Below are 21,037 nucleotides of genomic sequence, written 5' to 3' on the forward strand. Positions count from 1 at the left end.
GCACAGGATGGAAGATGGAAGTATCCCAAAGGATGCCCTATATGGGAAGATAGCTGGAAGCAAAAGACCAAGCTGAGGTATAAGGATGTCTGTAAGCGGGCTGCACATCAATTTTGACACGTGGGAAACTGTAGCTAACTCCAGAGGCATATGGCGAAATCAATTATGGGCTGGGATAAGCCATTATGATGGCCAGTGGCTGGAGCAGCTGCACAACAGATGTTGTCGCCACAAACAACAACATCCCACAATTACAGGAGATGACAACCATGCCAACTACAGTACTTCAAATGCGGCACCTGTGGTAGACGCTGTCGCTCCCAAATCAGTCTGTACAGTCACCAATGGAAGTGCAATACAATACAACACAACGCAACACATGACTGACCTCACCAATACGTGCTGTATACCCACAATCTTACGTAGATGAACAGACGCCATTGCATTGGCGAGGAGGTGTTTCGGGGGGGGGGGGGAGATTGTTTTTTTTTGTATTCATGATCAGGGTTCGTGGGAAGAGCAAGTTTTAGGGGGTTGCATACATATAAATCATGATCTTCAGTGTTTATTGACATTTTTCTTGTATACAGATATCTAAGCTATCGGAGGAGCTAAATGACAGATGGTGGCAAGTTCATAGAGTGAGAAAGAACCAAAGGGGCATAGACAGGCAAAGACGTCCTACATGAGTGGCGGAAAGGTAATTAGGGGGAGAGGGAGTGACGAGGTGACAATGGGTGGGACCCTTGAAAGACTAGAGGAAGGATCATGAGACAACAGATGCAGGGAATGAGTTCCGTACAGATAAGAGAATAGAGGGATGAAGGATCAATGCGAGTGTTCAGTTTATAAGTGGGGAAGGAAACCAGGTGTAGGGTTCTGGAAGCATGTGACCTGGATGGGCTAAGGGAGAATGAAGGGATGAGAGGGTGGGAACAGCGATGCGAAAAGTGAAGTGATGGAAAACTGAGAGTCCACCAACCTGTGAGACCTCATGTTTGTATCTAATGGTTTACTTGATTACAATTAGAATTTGAAAACACTTTCATCCTTTGTTTGTTGTCAATCATCAGGCATGGTCCCGCCCTGTTTCCTTCCTGCCCCACAGGAGACGCGGGATTTCCAGGCCCTCTTGGACTTCCTGGACGCCCGGGGACTCCTGGGATTCCTGGCCGTAGCAAGGGTTCACGTGGAGACCCTGGTAGGTCAGCTTTCCCTGGTTTACCTGGATTTCCGGGTCCTAAAGGAGCTCCTGGAATGAACGGCTTTCCAGGAATGAAAGGCGAGATGGTGAGTTTGACCGTCATCCTTTTAAAATCAAGTAATTCATCATCTGTATCGAGAGCATTCACAAAAACTACAAGTGAATTCGAGCTTTTATCTTTTGAGTGTTTGTTTAGGTAATCCTGTTCAAACTTGTGCAGCATTGATAAAAGTTTAACACCCAAATGTAAAACAAATGCAAAATGTAAAACAGCTTTTTATCAAGGCCAATGCCATACATGCTGAGTGGGAGACAAATATGGAGTAATGGAGGGATGGGGTCCAGAAGAACATTTGGAAGGTAGATATGAGATGTGCAAAGAAGCAGTAAAGGAGTAGGAGAGCAGGAACTATGTTTTTTGAAGATAAGAGAAAGGATGGAGAAGGAATAAGTAGATATGTACGAGAGAAAAGGGCAGATATTCTTCTTCATGCTTATGGCAGCTTGGCTGCCGGGTAGCTATCATTTTGTTGGGACACGGCTGTGCCACTGATGCTGTGCCCCAAACCAGTACACGTACTCATTTCACCAACCTCAGAGGGATAACAGGATGAGTCAACCCCACCTGCTGTTAATTCAGGAGGAAAGCAGGGCTCAAACTCAGGACCCTAAGATCCCAAGCCAGCCACCCTAACCGCTAAGCCAACACCAGGAAAGAGCAGATGAAGAAAGGAAAGAGATGGAGACATGATTTGGAAGTGTCTTGGAATTTTTCATTATTTCCATCCACAGACGTACCAACATTCAGCATCAGACCAACTTGAGATCCGAACTTGCAGGTCTTTCACCGTCCAATATTTTATGGGGCAGTCAATGAGGTCCATCGCTGGAACATGCTCATCACCTGTATAGTCAGTCTTGAATAATGGGGTAACTAGAACGGGCACTCGGTAGAGCGCATACCTTCGCCGCCGCAACTTTTTTCCGGGCACATTTGAAAAACGTCATTTTAAAACGTCCGTCAGTCCGATTGACGTCAAATTTGGTGTGTAAGCTCCTTGAAGGCAGTCCAACAAAATGGAATGATAAACACTGAAAAATTAAAAAGTTGAAAAATGACATCATCTTTTGACGTCATTTTGACGCACTTCCGGGGACGTCACGTCCAATCGGGGACTACCATTCTGAAAGCTCGTAGTTCACTGAACGTTTTAACGTTGGTTTCATGTCAATAGCTCTATTAGATCTGAAGCTATGCCTACAAGTAAATTTTGACCTCGAGTGTGACCTTGACCTTGACTACAGAGTTAATTGGCAAAACCTGTACATCAATAAACAGATATTTTGGTACTGATCCTAATGCCTGGATTTGGGAGACTTTGCTTTATAAATTATATAGATATTTGAATGTAAAATATCAGGACATTTTAGCCACAATTGAAAAACGTCATGTTCAAACGTCAATGGCGTCATAACGGTCAGTCCGATCGAAGTCAAATTTGGTGTGTGACGTCCTTAACGTAAGTCCTACAAAACGGTATGATCAAAACTGATGAGATCGAAAATTGAAAATTTACGTCATCTTGTGACGTCATTTAGACGCACTTCCGATGACATTACGTCAAATCCGACACCACATATCTGAAAGGTATCTCATCATGGAACAATATGGCGGTGGTTGCATGTCGATAGCTGTATTATGAAGGAAGTTATGCTTAAAAGAGTGTTTTTGACCTTTTCATGACCTTGACCTTGACCTTTGACCTGATCGCTCCCAAAATCTAATCAAATCGTCCTTGGATACTTATGAATCATCCCACCAAATTTCATGCAATTCGGTTTAATACTTTCTGAGTTATGCGAATAACAAACACACATATTCACAAATAAATACACAGCAACCAAAACATAACCTTTCACAGAATGCGAAGGTAATAAAGTCACTGTCAAATATTACACATCACAGGATAGGGAATTGAATTCTAAACATTTTGAATCTACTTACATGCAAATTGTAGAAGAATTGACCGCGTTATGATAATAAAGGTCGTTGACCCCCCCTGACCTTTGACCCAAACCGCAAACAAAGGTAATGACGTCATTGTGTCATATCATATATCACAAGATTGTGCATTGAATTCACACCATTTTGGCATTGGTTGCATGCAAATTGGATAAAAAAAATCGACCGCACTATGGCAAAATGACGATTTTGACCTTTTCATGACCTCGACCTTGACCTTTGTACTCTTAATTTTGTAAATTGTATTAGAGTGTGGGGAACAGAACAGTCAACATTTTGGTGTTGGTTTCATGCAAATCGGATAAGAATTGACCGTGTTATGACGAAAACCGCACATTTTGCAATGTCGTGACCCCCTCTGACCTTTGACTCCCAACCGCTAATAAGGGTTATTACGTCATTGTGTCATGTCACATACCACAAGATGGGGCATTGAATTCTGAACATTTTGGCATTAGTTGCATGCTAATTGGATACAAATTGACCGCGCTATGGTAAAAAGACGATTTTGACCTTTTCATGACCTTGACCTTGACCTTTGACCCGATCGCTCCCAAAATCTAATAAAATGGTCCTCGGATAATAACCAATCATCCCAGCAAATTTGCTGCGATTCAGTTCAATACTTTTGGAGTTCTGCAAATAACAAACAAACACACATCTTCACAAATAAATAAATACACAGCGATCAAAACATAACCTTCGCAACAAAGTTTGCGAAGGTAATGATGGATACTGCTCATGCTAATGCTGACTGGCTTAACTCTGACTGTGCAGAAAATCCCAACATCCCAACTTCCTCTCCTCCTGTACCATTCCTACACCTTCTCACTGAAACCGTCCTAGGTGTAGAAAGGTGTAGAAATTCTATCAATTTCCCTCCTGCTGTGGTGTAGAAATTCCTAGCCTCCCTTAATTCCTCCACCGCTACTAACCCAGATGACACCAATGCCCTAATACTCAAAAATGTTCATCTGTATTGGCTCCTCATCTTTCTATGCTCTCTTCCAGGTAATTTTGGAGGGTCACCAGCTACCTTAATTGTTTAATCATTTATGTAGACGATGTGGGCGTTGACAACAAAACCAGCATGATTATACGACTTGCCCTGAAAAGGCAAAAATGGTCTACCTTTTTAAACTACTGCAGTCTATGCGGTGACAGGATGCTTACAATGCTGTTGTATTGGGAGTTCCAGTACTATGGCCCAGTGATGATGGAGTAATGGAAATATATGCACAAGTTTGGATAGTATCATGAAAAATCACCAACATTACCCACATTCATAAGAATGGTGCTATAACTGATCCTCTTTAATTAACCAAGCCTTCTCCTAATCATAAGCATAGTGATGGAATGGATAATTGCAGACAACTTTAAGACTCATCTTTTAATTCTCTAACTCTCTGATATCCAACCATCAGTTTGCCTTCTACCTTGGTCATTCTTCCTCGGACATACTGCTCTGCTATTGCAGCAATGGCTGGATGCCCTCGATCTCAAAAAAATAGGCCACAGCAATCTTACTGATACTTCCTTCCACTGTACCCTTCTGCATATTAATGACTTCATCTAAATTGTCATAAAATATGGCTCCCCATTGTGGACTGGTGCTGCTGCTTCACATCCTGTCCCCCTTGTAGTACTGGAATCTAAAGCTCTCCACGTCATTAGAATCTCGTGTCAGGAGGATGATTATCAGGTTATGTTTTGTTTTTGTTTTTTTTCTGTATACATTGTTGAGTTCTCAGATAAGAGCTAACACTCAGAACATTGACCAAGTGGAGCAGGAGACAAGAGGGGTGGGAGGGGGAAGCAGAAAACAGGAGGGAACAGAGACATTAGGAGATCTTTGGAAGGGAGAGAGATGGAGCGGGGTACACGGGGTAAATAAGATGGTACTACAGTGACTTCCAGGAAGGCAAACAGGGAATTTGAATGAGGTTGGTTTGGGGTGGGTTGTTTTTTGTTTTGAGGTGAGGGGTGAAAGAGTGAAGGTGAGCAGTGATTCTTGATTTTGACAGTTTTACCAGAAGGGTTTTTTGGCAGACCTTGAGCGCCCTGCAGAAATATAGGATGGACGGAGCACAGACAGTGCAGGTGGCGGCAAGACCGGAGAGGAGACGGTAGAAGACAGAAAGACCACCGACCTGCCTGCGGTGGGAGAGTGAGAGACCCAAAGACTCAGCTTCATCGTGGGAGATACCAATGATCCTAAAAGCATTGGTTTCCAGAGCGTGAAGCTGAGCCATTTGTGAGGCAGGAGCACCAGTTCAGAGGGGAGAGCAGTGCTCGAACAGGCTGTGAATGAAAGCTTTTCTTGCTCACCATCAGTAGGTTGGTGTCCTTGCAGATTTTTTTTGCTTTGTTTTACACACTCTATTTTGATTGCTCTGTCTGACCTCTAAGCTCTCCACTCCACCTCTTGGTCACAGAAATGCTTTCTCTCTGCCAGAAACTCTTTCCTTGTTACACTCCTCAAATATTCATTGAACACCAACCTCCATTCTTTCACATCGGCTTCTTTTCAGTTATGGAACTGTCTTCCTTGAATCTCAAAATTATTTCAAATTTTCTGCTTACTGCCACCTTATGGTATATCCTAATCCATTACTTTACCTTACTAAACCCATTGAGATGCTGTTCCCATCCTTTTCTAGCAGTTCATCTTCTTTTGCTTTGGTACATCTGTTGTCACCTTATTTTCCCCTTACCCAACTTTGTCTTTGATCCATTGCTGCCCTGTTGTGCTGATTTTCCATGAGTGTCGATACTTGCATATAAAAATATTATTCATTCATTAGTCCCTCGAGGGCGAGGATGACCAAGACAGTCCTCATCGATTGGGATCAATCCATAAGTAGCTGTTGAAGCACTGGATTTGTGGTAGTACACTGGACAGCAAAGTTCATTTATGACATTCCTGATCAAGAAAGGTTATGTCGTTGAAACTTTCATTGCTTGCACCTTGCCTTGATCTATCTCAAAAAAATAACACAGGTCAAAGAAAAAGGAAGAGGATCAAAGTATGAGTTGCGATGCTTTTTGGCCATTACCCTGAGGAAGGCAACTGGTTAAAGAGTTCAGCCTTGAGTTCTGCAAGATGATGATGTTTTCTGGTTTGCTTACGGATTTACACATACACATTTGTATGCAGCACAAGACTGTAGGGTAAAGCATCATTGGCTGAGGGTGCAGCTTGGTTGTTAATTCAATGCTCTCAGCTGGTTAGGGGCAAGAATTTGTCATTTCTTCACAGTGCCAGCGATAGCTCACCTCCTCTTCACAAAAGACACCATGTGATCTTTAACGTCCACCAATGAATGCTGACAGACGGGATGCCAGTTTATCGTCCATTCGAGGGACAACACACACACACACACACACACACACACACACACACACACACACACACACACACACACACACACACACACACACACACACACACACACACACACACACACATACTGCTGAATCATCCTGCCTGCAAAACACTGGGATGACAGTTTATAGCTGGGTCAGGATTCAAACCCAGGCTAGACGGCTTAGGGGTGAGTGTGTGTACCTTTCGGCCATCCTGTCAGCCCTGAATATTGATGAGCAGTTTCAAAATACAAATCAATTTTGTTGACAGAATAGACTGAGAAATTGAAGCAAAACAACCCCACCTGTCCCCCAAATCATTGTTGTCATCTTTATGATGGGGATGTTGTTGTTGTTGTTCGTCTTTCAGCTGCTCCCGTTAGGGGTCACCACAGCAGATCAATCGTTATGATCCGCATAGTGATTTGGCACAGGTTTTACACCAGATGCCCTTCCTGACGCAACCCTGGTCGCCTCTTACGACACAGGGATAAGGATTGGGTTTCGCCATGATTCTGGGGTGCCCTCCACCCTCTCATAGCGCGGCCCAGTGCAGGGCTCCCGTCCTCAAGCGATCCTCCAACCCAAGCCTCCGAATAGCCAGATTACAGGCGCATACCACTACGCCCAGTATCTTTATGACGAGGATGAAAATGATGAATAACCCTTTATGACAAAACCTTTATGACACTTTATGACACTTTATGACATAACCCTTTATGACAAAAGAAAATGATGAATAAAAAAATATATATATTTTTCCACCCATGAAGTAAAACGCTATTTATTTTTCTTTTGTACGATTCTATTGAAATTATTACCAACAATCGAATGATTATGCTTAGGATGTTCTGATTTTTTTTTTTCTTCTGAATGCTGACTATGTACTTGCGGGCTCTCCACAGGGAAGCAGAGGTCCCGCAGGGCCACCTGGTTTTGTTGGCGAGAATGGAAAGAAAGGCTTTATGGGTATTAACCAGTTTTGAAATACTCTATTCTACACTTATTACACCCATCCATAAGGGGTTTGAAGGACATTTCACATCTGATGTGATCAAAACTGGAATCTCACGTTCAAAAAAGCCACATCGACAATTATAGATTAAAAATAAATGATTATTTTATCTTGTTGATAAAATATTATTCCTATTTTCTTTTTCAGGGGAACCTGGAGACCAAACTGGGAGTCCAGGTTTCCCTGGTGCGAAAGGAGAACGCGGAGATGCTGGATATCCTGGTGAGTTTCCAAAGTGTCATAATCTCAAATTTTACCAGCTTGATCAACTTTTATCAGCAATACATTATCAACAATTATCAATAACAACAAAAAAGTTGGATGCTTTTTTTCCCAAAATGTTGTTCCTCAATTTGAAATATGCCTTGTAATAAGTGTGTTATGGAACATAATGATTCAAATAAGTCTGTTAAATAACTCATACATAATTCTTTCTGAAATTTTCTAATCATTGATGCTTTATGAAAGTTGAGAAATTGAGATCAATAAATTCTTGCTATCACAGTTGTATGATATTATAAATATATATGGAAAAATTACATGCTCAGGCCAGCAGCTAAGAATCAAACCAAGGTCCTCTGGTGGACTGTACCAGTGCTCTACCATCTGAGCTATCTGGGTGACCCACTGGCTGAGCATGCAATTCTTCCAAATATAGAGATGCCACCTTCTTTCTCCCTCTGCTTCCAGGGCACTCACTGTCAACCATAGGAGCAGCGAGGACCTGTCAATGAGAGGGTCTTCCCCCCCGTGGGGGGACAAATCATGTCCGCAATTAATCACCACAGGACAAGATATAAAATAGTTATAGAAGAATGACGGGGAAAAGAGCAACAAAAGTTGACCGAGAATGTATCCCTTGGTGATCAATGACAGATAGATAAAATAAGTCTGGTGAACAGCCTGCAATGTTTCCAGTCAATGTTCATTCGGTGAGATACGAGGTCCAGAGATGCCAAAACAATTGTGAAGATGGACAAATAGGATACATATAATCGTTGACATTGTCAAAAGAAGAGCTGATAGGTCCGAAATGACGAGAATCATCACTCATGCTTGGTCCGCTTTGTACAGAAAATTATTTTTGACGTTCAGAAGGGCAGGCTAACTCGTTTCTCCGGCCGACCCCATAAGGTGGCGGAAATAATTTGGACCTTCATAGAGGTGGTGTATTTGTAAAGTGGTTGGAATGCGTGGAAGATGTCAACATGGCTGTTCAACTTGTGGACTTCCACTTCCGGTTCCTCGTTGAAGGATGCGTGCGGCTGTTTGCTCCGAGCAATATACCTTAAAATATAAACATATAATCCGGAATTGTCTTGTTTTTCGTTTTATTGCTGGATGTACCTGTTGACGGTTGTGTATTTTCGGTACTTTGTGTATGTGTATATATATATATATATATATATATATATATATATATATATATATATATATATATATATATATATATACACTGTATATATACACATACATGGGTATGCTTGTATATGTATGACATCCAGAGATGCCATAACCCTTTTTCTCTCTCACACACACACACACACACACACACACACACACACACACACACACACACACACACACACACACACACACACACACACACACACACACCATTCTTATTATCATTGCTTTCCAATAATTATTTGTGCCACCAAACAGGCAATCGCGGTCTGGATGGTCCATCGGGAAACCCAGGAGTAGATGGGATCCCAGGGCCCAACAGAACCAGAGGCGAGCGTGGTGACCCTGGTGTACCTGGATTGCCTGGTAAGGTGTATGCTTTTGTGGTGCTGGCCTATCATCAGAGCAGGGTACATGCTTGATTTATATCCAAAGTCTTTGCATAAATTTTTCCAACAAAACTTATATCCAGCCATTTCCTGGAGGCTATTCCTCTCGCTGTGTTCAATAATGATTTGAGTGCTTGATACTATTTTCTTCAACCAAAAAATGTTTTCACAAATTACTGTACTGCCATAACTTATCATGAGGTGTCTTAGAAAGTTTTTTTTGAAGGGGGCAGGGGATGCAAAATCGTGGATAAATGAGGTGACGTAGGAAAAAATGGCAAAAATGTATGACAGAATGGCAAAATACTGATAACAAATGAGGGAATGAATAAACAAGAAAAAGATCAATCAGAGATGGCAGACCCTCGCCAGGACATGTTTTGTGAGGTGTATTTTGTGTGGCGCTTGTGTCCTGGTGTGTTGTGTTACGTAATTAATGACATAATTAGAACTGCCACTTTATAACTGCTGGCTGTGATGACTAGGTACCAAGATGTCCCGCTTTAATGCAACCTGTTTTGATTGGACACCTGACCCTGACCCTGACCCTGACCAATGACATTTTTTATTATTATTTAATTGAATTCAGAATGGGATTAAAATATATTCAATTCACATCAAATGGAAGACCAAATAAGTACAGTCCTGCATTGTAGTCATCAGAAGGAACCTGGATAGGATTTGCATTTCAGCTGCTACTCCTCTCCCCTTAAAGCCACCCAGACACAGCCAGGTGAGCCTTATTCAAAAAAATAATAATAATCATAAAAATTCAAAAAAAAACAGATTAAAAAATTAAATAATTCTGACTGCCAGACCATGTGTCCGATGAAGTTTAAATTTAAAACATGCATTTCCCATCCCTACTAGATCATAATTGTGAAGGTTTTCACATCAATTGATGAAGCGGTTCCAGAGAAAACTATTTAATATATTTCTTCAATCCAATATGGCTGCCAAACCATGTGACCTATCAATTATTCCTTAACAAACTTGTATTCCCATGACTTGGGGAACATTTGTGTGAAGTTTACCATCAATCTGTCCAGCCATTCTGGAGAATAAGATTTTTCATAGGTTTTAGGGTAATACAATATGGCTGCCAAACCACATCATATGTGTGAACCTTTCGTTCCTCATGGATAGGCAGTCATACGTGTAAAGTTTCACCTCGATACGTTCAGCCACTTCAGAGAAGAAGATTTTTGAACCGACAAGCGGTTGCGGAGAAAAACACCAAAGTTCTGTGCGGAGAAACAAACAAAAACAGAGTAACCTGCAAATATAAGTGGTATGGGTTAGCTTTGTGAAGAGTAGCAAAAGAAGGATTACTAAAGCCTAGTAACTAGAGTTCTGTAGAGTACACAAACTTTATCAAAGGACACGTCAATGACAATATAATTTATATTTCACCCCAGGCTTCATCAACATTCTATTTGTAATGTTGTAGCAATTTTCATGTTGGTTCATATCATGTATATGTTATATTTAAAATCACAAATTGGTATTTGCACTAATGGGTGGGTTACATACTACAAGTACAAAAGTGCACACGGATGCTTTTCTATTTTGTTGCAGGACCTCCTGGTCAATCTGGTCCTCCAGGGACATCGGGTGGCCCCAGCCCAGACGGGCTGCCTGGCCCTCCTGGGCCTCCTGGTTCACCTGGATCTCCTGGTTCTCCAGGTAAAGACCCTTGATTAAGTTTTGGGTTTTATATTTAAGAGGATGAGCAGAATGCTAGTGCAGTGCCGCAGTTTTCACTCAGAATGATGGATAGTGATGACTTATCCAAAAGGACAGTGAAGAACGAGTGAGCACCTGCAGGAATGCACTTCTTCTTCCTTCGTATGTAGTGCAAGGCTGCAGGGTAGCATCGTTGGCTGAGGGCGGAGCTGTGCCGCTGATACAATTCTCTGTACTGGTTAGGGCAGGAATTTGTAATTTGGCCATGGTGCCATCGATAGCTCACCTACTCTTCACGAAGGACACCGTAAGATCTTTAATGTCCACCAACAAAGGCTGGCAGACATGATTCCCATTTAACATCCCATGCGATGGACAGCACACACATTAATGAATCACCCTGTCTGTGAAACTCCAGGATGACAGTTTACAGCTGTATAGATTAGAACCAGGAATGCAATGAAGCACCTCCAGAAGGAGAGCAAAAAGGACGAATAAGCACTTCTTCCTAAGGTGCAACTCAACCTTGGCATTAACCATCTAAATGCCCATGCAGTTAGCATCAGTATTGTCTGTCATTATGAACTTCTTCTCCTTCTTCTTCTTCTTATAGCATATGGCAGCTCAGCTGCCAGGTAACTATCATTTTGTTGGGGGCACATCTATGGCACTGATGCTGTGTCCCTAGACCAGTACACTGGTTCTCATTTTGCCAACCTGAGAAGGATGGCAGGCTGAATCAACCCCACCTGGTGTTAATTCAGCAGCCAACAGGGCTCAAACTCAGGACCCTAAGATCCCAAGCCAGCCACCCTAACCACCAAACCAACACCAAGCTTGATTAGGAACTGAAAAGCATAAAGCAAGAGCTAGATTGCTTTTGCTCCCAATGATCATGTTCCCATAGTAGAAATGAGATTCTTTCTTGCAGAGTTTGATACATATCCTGAAGGTTTTCTCTCAAATTATGTTTGTATGTTTGTTCATTACCAAATTGTTCACCTTTAATGTACAAATAACAGCAGCAACAATTGTGGTGGTGCTGCATACCAGCCCCTCTTAACACCGGATTTTATTTCTCTTGTGTTGATGATAAATGTTTTCATGGTAAGATTAAAGGATTGTGGATTGTGGAAAAAAATCGTTCGAGATTTCAACCCAAACCTTCAACATTTTGGGTTGGGGTTTTTCTTTTCTATTTTGTTGCAGGTTTTCCTGGCTCACCTGGTCTACAAGGATTGAATGGATTACCAGGTTCCAAAGGTTCTCCAGGCACTCCAGGTTTGTTGATGCAAATTTTTTACTACATAAAAACCTCTCGATTTTAAACATGTGTACTTACACACACACACACACACACACACACACACACACACACACACACACACACACACACACACACACACACACACACACACACACCACACCATTTATCCATTTATTTTTCACCAAGTTAAATTTTATTTAAGACCTAAACATGTTATCCTGCAGGTTTTTCCCTTCCTGGCCAGAAAGGACAACCTGGTTTTCCTGGACCAAAAGGAATGCCTGGAGACCCAGGTTATGGGTTTGGTGGGCCTGGCTTTCCTGGCAATAAGGGAAGCAAGGGAAACAGTGGTATGTATTTTTTAAGCCATATTCATTCCCCATTCTTTCTATGCATTTATCAACTATGTTTAACTGACTGTTACTTCCATAGGAGTTAATGGATCTCCAGGATTTCCTGGACCACAGGGTCCACCTGGTGTGGTGATTGGACGTTATCCCAAAGGTGTTGTCGGTGACCCAGGTCCTTCAGGACTTCCAGGTCGTCAAGGTGGGTGTGGATAATATTCACTATCTGTCAGTTGCAGGGATCTTGAGTAACTGTCAAGTATATGGCCACAATATAACTATATGTACTAATGTTCATCAGCATGTTATTTTATGCTTTTCAGGTTCCACAGGTCCTCCTGGGCCTCCTGGACAATCAACAGCATTTGCTGCCAAAGGAGATCCTGGAGATCCTGGTAGTAATGGACGGCCTGGAACACCTGGACCACGGGGTGATGATGGACAACCAGGAGCTCCTGGTCTCCCTGGACAGCCTGGGCAAAAAGGTCTGCATTGGCTGAAGACACAGAGAAATATCTTAAGTAGAAAATAATTAATCTGAAATACTGTATGCAAAACTTGCATGCATTCAAACAGTCACATTGGCTGAATTATCCTCAGTTGAAATCCCTTTATTGTATGCTCATGCCACAATGACAGAGAAAGTTTTCTTGCATCCATTTAATTTCCTCCATTTCCACCCTGGCTGTGGCATTTCTGACAATGTGTTGGAACTTGGATGGCAAAAGTGTGGATGAGGTTGTTATGAAGTCTAGCATCTGGCTGAAAACCCTTCTATATGTCCCCTTCCTCCCCTGCAGCTCCTTTCACCCCTCCACGCAGGTCTCCCCACCCCTCTCTTCAGCTTGCCAGCCTCCAACATCTCACCAACCCTTCCACTCATCTCATTATCTTGATCTTTTCCTCCCCCCACCTCCTATCCTCATCCTCTTGATCTGGAAAAAATGTCATTGGTCAGAAACCTGGAATATGACTCCAACACAGACAAATGCTGTCCCTCACTTTGTGCCTCTGAAAAATATCAGCTTAAAAACCTCCAGTGTTCTTCTCTGACAAACCCTTGGAAGAAGTGCAACCCCAGGACATCCTCTCCAGGTATCGGCCCTGTCACACCTTGAGGTTTTAGCCAGCGTATGCCGATGTATGAAAAATTTGGCGAATACGCTGGCACACGTCGAATACGTTATGGGTAAGTCTTGTATACGTTAAGAGCACACTGGCATACGTCGTAGTACGCCGAGCTCGTCGACAAATTTTAAGCAAGCTCAAAATTTTTTGACGTATGCCAGCGTATGACTCGCACGTTCCGCATACGCTGGCCATAAGTTGTCGGCACGTTATGCGATCGTTGACACATGTTACTTGTAAGTTATTCATAAGTCGAAACACGTCGAGGTAATGTTTAGCTACCCAAAACTTATTTCTAACCTTTGAGTAACGTGCTTTGAACCTATGTGTAACGTGTCTCCAACACATATTGACGTATGTAGATGTATTTGACGTCTTCCGGACGACCACATAACTTACTGAACATGCTTATAACTTACAGCTACTGTATAATGGTGTATTGGCAGCGTTTAGGGGAATTGGTATATAAAAATGGGGTTCACAGGAGGAACCCATCAGTGTTCCAGACTCCATGGTTTATTTTTTTTCCTTCAGCATGACGGTGATGTTGACACTTCAATGTCTAGTGCGGTTATGATTTTAATCGTCGAGCGGCAGCCTTTTAATAGGCTACAACAGGTGATCGTCGGCGATACTCTGCCGCGCTATGCATAAGTTAGACTATCGTTGGACATAAGTTGTGAACGCCAACAACACGCTAAGCATTCGTTGGTATAAGTTATCTATAAGTTATTGAAACGTTCTGTGTACGTTACTAATACGTTATGCATACGTCCAACTCGTTATTATATGCCCAAAAGTGAAAAAAACATCAATAGTTCAGCATACGCCAACGTTTTAGATACATTTTGATACGTTGCCATATGCTGGCTAAAACGTCAAGGTGTGACAGGACTTTATGTTGATGCAAAGATTGTGAAGCTTCATTCACATGTGAGGCATGTGAATGAAGCCTCAGGATGTCTGTCATAACTTGTCTTGGGTTGGCCACAACACTGAACTGGCTTCTGAGGTAGGCTGACATTTCGGTATTCTCCATAGAGTTAAGCTCATTATGAGTCACTCAGAGAACATTCATGTATTCAGCCTTCATCCAAAGTATCACGGATTAAATGGTACACCCTCTAGGCTGGTGTACTGCTTCTCATTTACTCCCCTGGAGGTGATTGATTCCAAGGCTCACTGTGTTCTTGGCATATTTTGGCAAGAGGTAAAGCCTCACAGACTGCTTATCATTCTCTTTTGCTTCCTGGCTATGATACTCTCACTCCCTCCAACACTCTTGTCCCTCTGTCCTCCCCCAACTCTCCTCGATCAAAAATGGTCTTTCAGAACCCCACACCTGGTTACCTGCTGCAATTCCAAGCGAAATTCTCACATCCATTCCTTTATCCCTTAATTCTCTCTTACGTGGAACCCACTCCCTATGGTGGCTGTCTCGTGCTCCTCAATAAACTCTCTCAAAATCCCTCAAGTCTCAAAAGTGTCTTTAGCTTTTAAAGTTTCTTACCTTTTGATACATGTAAGCCCAGGTAAACAGACTGGTTTTGATTTGAATTAATGAACTTACTTGACATAATCATTAATATCAACTTATGGACAATGTCTTGTCATTCTTCTTTGTAGGTGCTCCTGGAGACCATGGTCTTATGGGTTTTCCAGGCACAAATGGACTCCCAGGGGACAATGGCTATCCTGGTCTGAAAGGAGAACGAGGACCAAGAGGTAATAGTATTTAATTTTAGGTACAGATCATCTGAGACCATATTATGATTGACAAAAGTGAGTATTTGTCATGATGTAAATCTGCAGTCCAATTAAAGTCTTGATATTTTCGAAATTTTACTCAAACTCTGGAAAATGAATTTTTGGACTTATATTTTTTGGCATTTAACGACTTGGACATAGACTTGTGACATGGTGGCATAAGACATTTGAAGAACTGTATCGCACTAAATCTAGTCTATATAGTAGAGCAAATGTATGTATGTATGTACAGTGCCTTCATAAAGTATTCACACCCCTCGACTTTTGTCACATTTTGTTGTGTTACAGCCTGAATTTAAAATGGATTGAATTAAAATTTGTCACTGATCTACACAAAATACCCCATAATGACAAAGTGAAAACATGTTTTTAGAATTTTTTTACAAATTAATTAAAAATGAAAGGCTGAAATGTCTTGCGTCAATAAGTATTCAACCCCCTGAGTCAATACTTTGTAGAAGCACCTTTGGCAGTGATTACAGCTTCAAGTCTTCTTGGGTATGTCTGTAACAGCTTTACACATCTGGATTTGGGGATTTTCTCCGATTCTTCCTTGCAGATTTGCTCAAGTTGGGGAGTGTCAGTGAACAGCAATCTTCAAATCATTCCACAGATTCTCAATGGGAATCAAGTCTGGGGTTTGGCTAGGCCACTCAAGGGCCTTCACGTTCTTGTTCTGAAGCCATTCCAGTGTTGCTTTGGCTGTATGCTTGGGGTCATTGTCCTGTTGGAACGTAAATCTTCACCACAGTCTCAGATCTTTTGCACTCTGAAGCAGGTTCTCTACAAGGAGATGCCTGTATTTGGCTCCATTCATTGTTCCCTCTATCCAGTGCCTGCCACTGAAAAGCAACCCCATAGCATGGTGCTGACACCACCACACTTCACGGTCGGGATGGTGTTCGATGGGTGATGAGCTGTGCTCAGTTGATGCCAGATATCACGCTTTGTATTGAGGCCAAAGAGTTTGATTTTCATCTATCAGTCCACAGAATCTTTTGCCTCCTGCTCTCAGGGCCTTTCACGTGCCTTTTTGCAAACTCCAGGCGTGCTGTCATGTGCCTTTTTCTCAGGAGTGGCCTCCGTCTGGCCACTCTCCCATACAGCCTCGATTTGTGAATTGCTGCAGAGACTTGTCCTTCCGGCAGGTTCTCCCATCTCAGCCAAGGAACTCTCTAGTTCTGTCAGAGTGGTCATTGGGTTCTTAGTCACCTCGCTGACCAAGGTCCTTCTTGCCCAGTTTGGTCGGACGGCCAGCTTTAGGAAGAGTCTGGGTAGTTACATATTCTTTCCATTTCCAAATGATGAAGCTCACTCTGCTCTTCGGAACTTTCAACACTCCAGAAATTGTTTTATACCCTTCCCCAGATCTATGCTTCCTCAAACATTTGTCTCAGAGTTCTACAGACAGTTCCTTGGACTTCTTGGTAGAGTTTCTGCTCTGACACGCATTGTCAACTGTGGGACCTTGTATTGAAAGGTGTGTTTCTTTCTAAATCGCATTCAATCAATTCAATTGGCCACAGGTGGACTCCAATCAAGTTTTAGAGACATCTCAAGATGAACAAAGGAAATTGGATGCACCTGAGCTCGATTTGGAGTGTCATAGCAAAGGGGTTGAACACATATTGACATTTCAGCTTTTGATTTTCAAATGATTTGTAAAAATTTCAAAAAACATGTTTTCACTTTGTCATTATGGGGTATTTTGTGTAGATCGGTGACAATTTTTTTTTAATTTAATTCATTTTAAATTCAGGCTGTAACAACAAAATGTGACAAAAGTCGAGTGGTGTGAATACTTTCTGAAGGCAATGTATGTATGTATGTATGTATGGTGAGACTAGGGTATGTTGAGCCATTTTTCACATTTTTTATTCCTATTGCCAGAGGGAGGAATAGATGCTACTTTCTGACAATGGTGTCTTGGTGTGCTTTATGTCGTTGTGCATCTCTCTGAGCCAACATATTTTATTCAGTTTGTGTAGTTTACTACTCATGAATGAAATTTTTGTTTGTCTTTTGGCTCAACTTGCTCCCAGTTGTCACTGATATACACAAAATACCCCATAATGACAAAGTGAAAACATGTTTTTAGAAACATGGGGTAAGTTGAACATGTAGCTGAGGTAGTTTGTGCCACTTTTCTTTCCCTTCTTGTGTCACAGCTTTAAATATGTTTTCACACTTAATTTTCTGAAAGTAAATTTTATTACAATGCTGCAACAAAATCAAAAATAAACTTTACAGATATTTTCCAATCCGGTTATTTGAACATAGGCCGATTGGCTTTGTCGGGCTATTCTAACAGCTCCCCAATTTGCCATCTCTGCAAGTCACATGGGAAAATGAACTGTTCTTCTCTCCTGGCTATTTGGCCTGCAGTGAAGGGCCTCGGGAGTTTCTTAATGACATCCACTTTTGGGAAAGAGCACTCATCATTGGTCTTGAAGATGAATGAAAGTTTGCCTAGTCCAGAAGCAATCTGACCTTTTCTCATGAACTTTCCTTCAAGGTCATCACCATCAATTTTCTCCTCCAAGCCAATGTAATGATACACTTTAGATGCCTCAGCAAATTGAACCAATACATAATCGCCCACAGCAGAGGTCACATCTTCTTCGTCACTCAATTTCATATTGTTGTTTCTCTCAAGGAGATGTTCCCCATAACATTAATTTCAATTTCAATTCTCTGGGACAGTGAGCTTATTCCGTACTGCAAATGAATATGCCAGTTCTCAACATTTATCAGCACTGATACCGTGGAACCGTTTCACATGAGATACCAGGTCGGTCTCCATTGCTTCATGAAAAACAGGTGGGCTTTTGATACTGCAGCATTGCCATTTGCTGAACCTCCATCTTGTTCACGTTTGGTAATGAACCACTTCAGTCATTCGATCTAATTTGTAATCCCTAACCAAAGACAGAATCGTCTGTCCACCAGGAACATCACGAGCTGCTCTTTGAAGGAGACCTAAGCCATTTGAGGATATCTAAGCCCCCTGGCTGTATTGTGTTTATACACTCTTGGCATGTTTCTAGTTCTCTCTGTAACAATAAAAGGTTAAAAAAAATCTAAAGGCCAATATACCATGTGTTGGAATTGAATGGAATCATGGGATAAGTTGACTAAACTGTGGGGCAAATTGAGCCCAGGCTCAATTTGCCCCTCGCCAGTGGCACATCTTACCCCAAAACTACCATCTTTTTAAAAATACTTTACACAATAGCTGAGGCCTACTTCCATGCTTTGGTGGAGTGCATACCCCTCTGTCAGGCTGAACAGTTTGTTTTGTATCCCACTGAAAAGCCAAATCTGCATCCGGACCTGAAGCAAAATCTCCTCAATTAGTTCTTGTCACCTACCCACCCATCCAATCTTTTTGTCATAATCTATACACAATTTTTAAAAATATCATCCTGTACATGGATATCGTTGAGTTTTTTTTTAAATACATAATATCAAGGCTCGTATAAGAGCTAACACACAGAACATAACAATGGGAGCAGTAGACAAGAGGAATGGGAGAGGGAAGCACTAAACAGTGGGGAATAGACACATTAGGAGATCTGTGGAAGGGAGAGGGATGGGGTGGGGTACACGAGGTAAACAAGATGGACACTACAGGGATTTTCAGGAAGGAAAGCAGGAAATATGAAGGATGTGGGTTTGGAGTGGATTAACAGGGGAAGAAAAGATCATGGTTTTGGATGGGAAGGATAAGAAAGAGATGGTGGTAAACAGCTATTATTAAACAGTTTTTGGCTCATCTCTCAATTACAAAGAACCACGTTAAATATATTAAATAAACTCTCAGATCCAGATCCAGATCTACTCTTAAATGAAACCAATTAGTCCTTGTCGTATACCCAACCTGTCCACCAAGTTCCGTCGGTATCCATCAATAACTTTTGGAAATATCGTGCTATATATCGCTTTTGGTCCCATCTCTCAATATTATGAAGAATCACTTTAAAATTAAAAAGCTATCTTATCCGGATCGCACATTCAAACTGTTCACCAAGTTACATCTGAATTTGTCCATAATGTTTCGAGATATCATGCCCACAGACAGACAAGATAGTTTTCTGTTTGTTTTTACCACTTCAGGACTGGTCTCCTATATCCACCACCGCTGATATCAATTCAGCCTGGGGGTTCTTCCACAGAAATTCTCTCTCTCTCTCTCTCTCTCTCTCTCTCTCTCTCTCTCTCTCTCTCTCTCTCTCTCTCTCTCTCTCTCTCTCTCTCTCTCTCTCTCTCTCTGTCTCTGTCTCTGTCTCTGTCTCTCTCGCTGTCTCTCTCTCGCTGTCTCTCTCTCGCTGTCTCTCTCTCGCTGTCTCTCTCTCGCTGTCTCTCTCTCGCTGTCTCTCTCTCGCTGTCTCTCTCTCGCTGTCTCTCTCTCGCTGTCTCTCTCTCGCTGTCTCTCTCTCTCGCTGTCTCTCTCTCGCTGTCTCTCTCTCTCGCTGTCTCTCTCTCGCTGTCTCTCTCTCGCTGTCTCTCTCTCGCTGTCTCTCTCTCGCTGTCTCTCTCTCGCTGTCTCTCTCTCGCTGTCTCTGTCTCTCTGTCTCTCTCTCTCTGTCTCTCTCTGTCTCTGTCTCTCTCTGTCTCTCTCTCTCTCTCTCTCTCTCTCTCCCCCTCTCTCTCTCTCTCAGATTAATCCCAACTCGTCATCAATTATGTTATCCATTCTCCCGCTCTTGGTTTTCTGAATCCTGTGATGAGGCAGTTGCTTTAAAACAACTTGCATTGTCCTCCTGGAAAGCAAATCCAATTGAAAGGTAACCTCAGATCATTCCACAAAGCCCACAACAAATGTGTGTTTACTCTCAGGAGAGTCAGAAAACATCTGTCAAATCTCAAGAATGAGTTTTCAAACTTGTCTCCCTCCTCTAGAACCTGGTGGCTAATTGTCAAGTCCATCTCTGGTGAAGGTTCCCTTTCCATCCTTTCCCTCACTTCAAAAAGCACAACAGCCGTCTCCACTCATGAGAAGGCCAAAGTCCTCAATTCTGTGTTTGTTTCGAAATCTTGTGCCCCTAAACCCTCCCTCACTGTACTCATCCTTACCAATCATACCCAACTGCTCTGGAATTCTGTGTCTTTTGCACCTGAAAAGGTGGAGAAGGTTCTGTCATCCCTCGACTCTGACTCTGCAACTGTACCAGACGACATCAGCTCACATGTTCTAAAAAAACCTGTTCCTCTTCTTCTCATTGCCCTTTACACCCTGTCATTTACCAGAGGTCATCTTCCATCTGTTTGGAAATCAGCCAACATCACAGCATTATATAAAAAGGTGCAAAAATGGATCCCCTTAGCTACAGACCAATTAGCTTACTTCCAATCATCAGGGGTCATGGAATCCATCATCACAGTTTGCATAAAATCATTCCTTTTCTGCAACAGCCTTATCTCAGATCATCAATTTG

At 42.1% G+C, this 21,037-nt stretch overlaps 1 protein-coding gene across 2 annotated transcripts in view; it reads left to right on the forward strand.

Annotated features, from left to right (window-relative positions):
- LOC147009592 (uncharacterized) overlaps nt 1-21,037 on the forward strand; it is a 270,091-nt gene that overhangs the window by 226,295 nt on the left and 22,759 nt on the right. For both annotated transcript variants that reach the window (XM_085862391.1, XM_085862392.1), the window contains 10 exons: nt 1,109-1,290; nt 7,499-7,562; nt 7,756-7,830; nt 9,274-9,381; nt 10,983-11,090; nt 12,300-12,371; nt 12,582-12,707; nt 12,790-12,906; nt 13,028-13,189; nt 15,459-15,557. In XM_085862391.1, the coding sequence (XP_085718517.1) occupies nt 1,109-1,290; nt 7,499-7,562; nt 7,756-7,830; nt 9,274-9,381; nt 10,983-11,090; nt 12,300-12,371; nt 12,582-12,707; nt 12,790-12,906; nt 13,028-13,189; nt 15,459-15,557 (1,113 nt within the window). The remainder of the gene's footprint in view (nt 1-1,108; nt 1,291-7,498; nt 7,563-7,755; nt 7,831-9,273; nt 9,382-10,982; nt 11,091-12,299; nt 12,372-12,581; nt 12,708-12,789; nt 12,907-13,027; nt 13,190-15,458; nt 15,558-21,037) is intronic.

Source organism: Eptatretus burgeri, chromosome 17 (assembly GCF_056783735.1).
Source record: "Eptatretus burgeri isolate ZD-2024b chromosome 17, Ebu_testis_v1, whole genome shotgun sequence".
Lineage (NCBI taxonomy): Eukaryota > Metazoa > Chordata > Myxini > Myxiniformes > Myxinidae > Eptatretus > Eptatretus burgeri.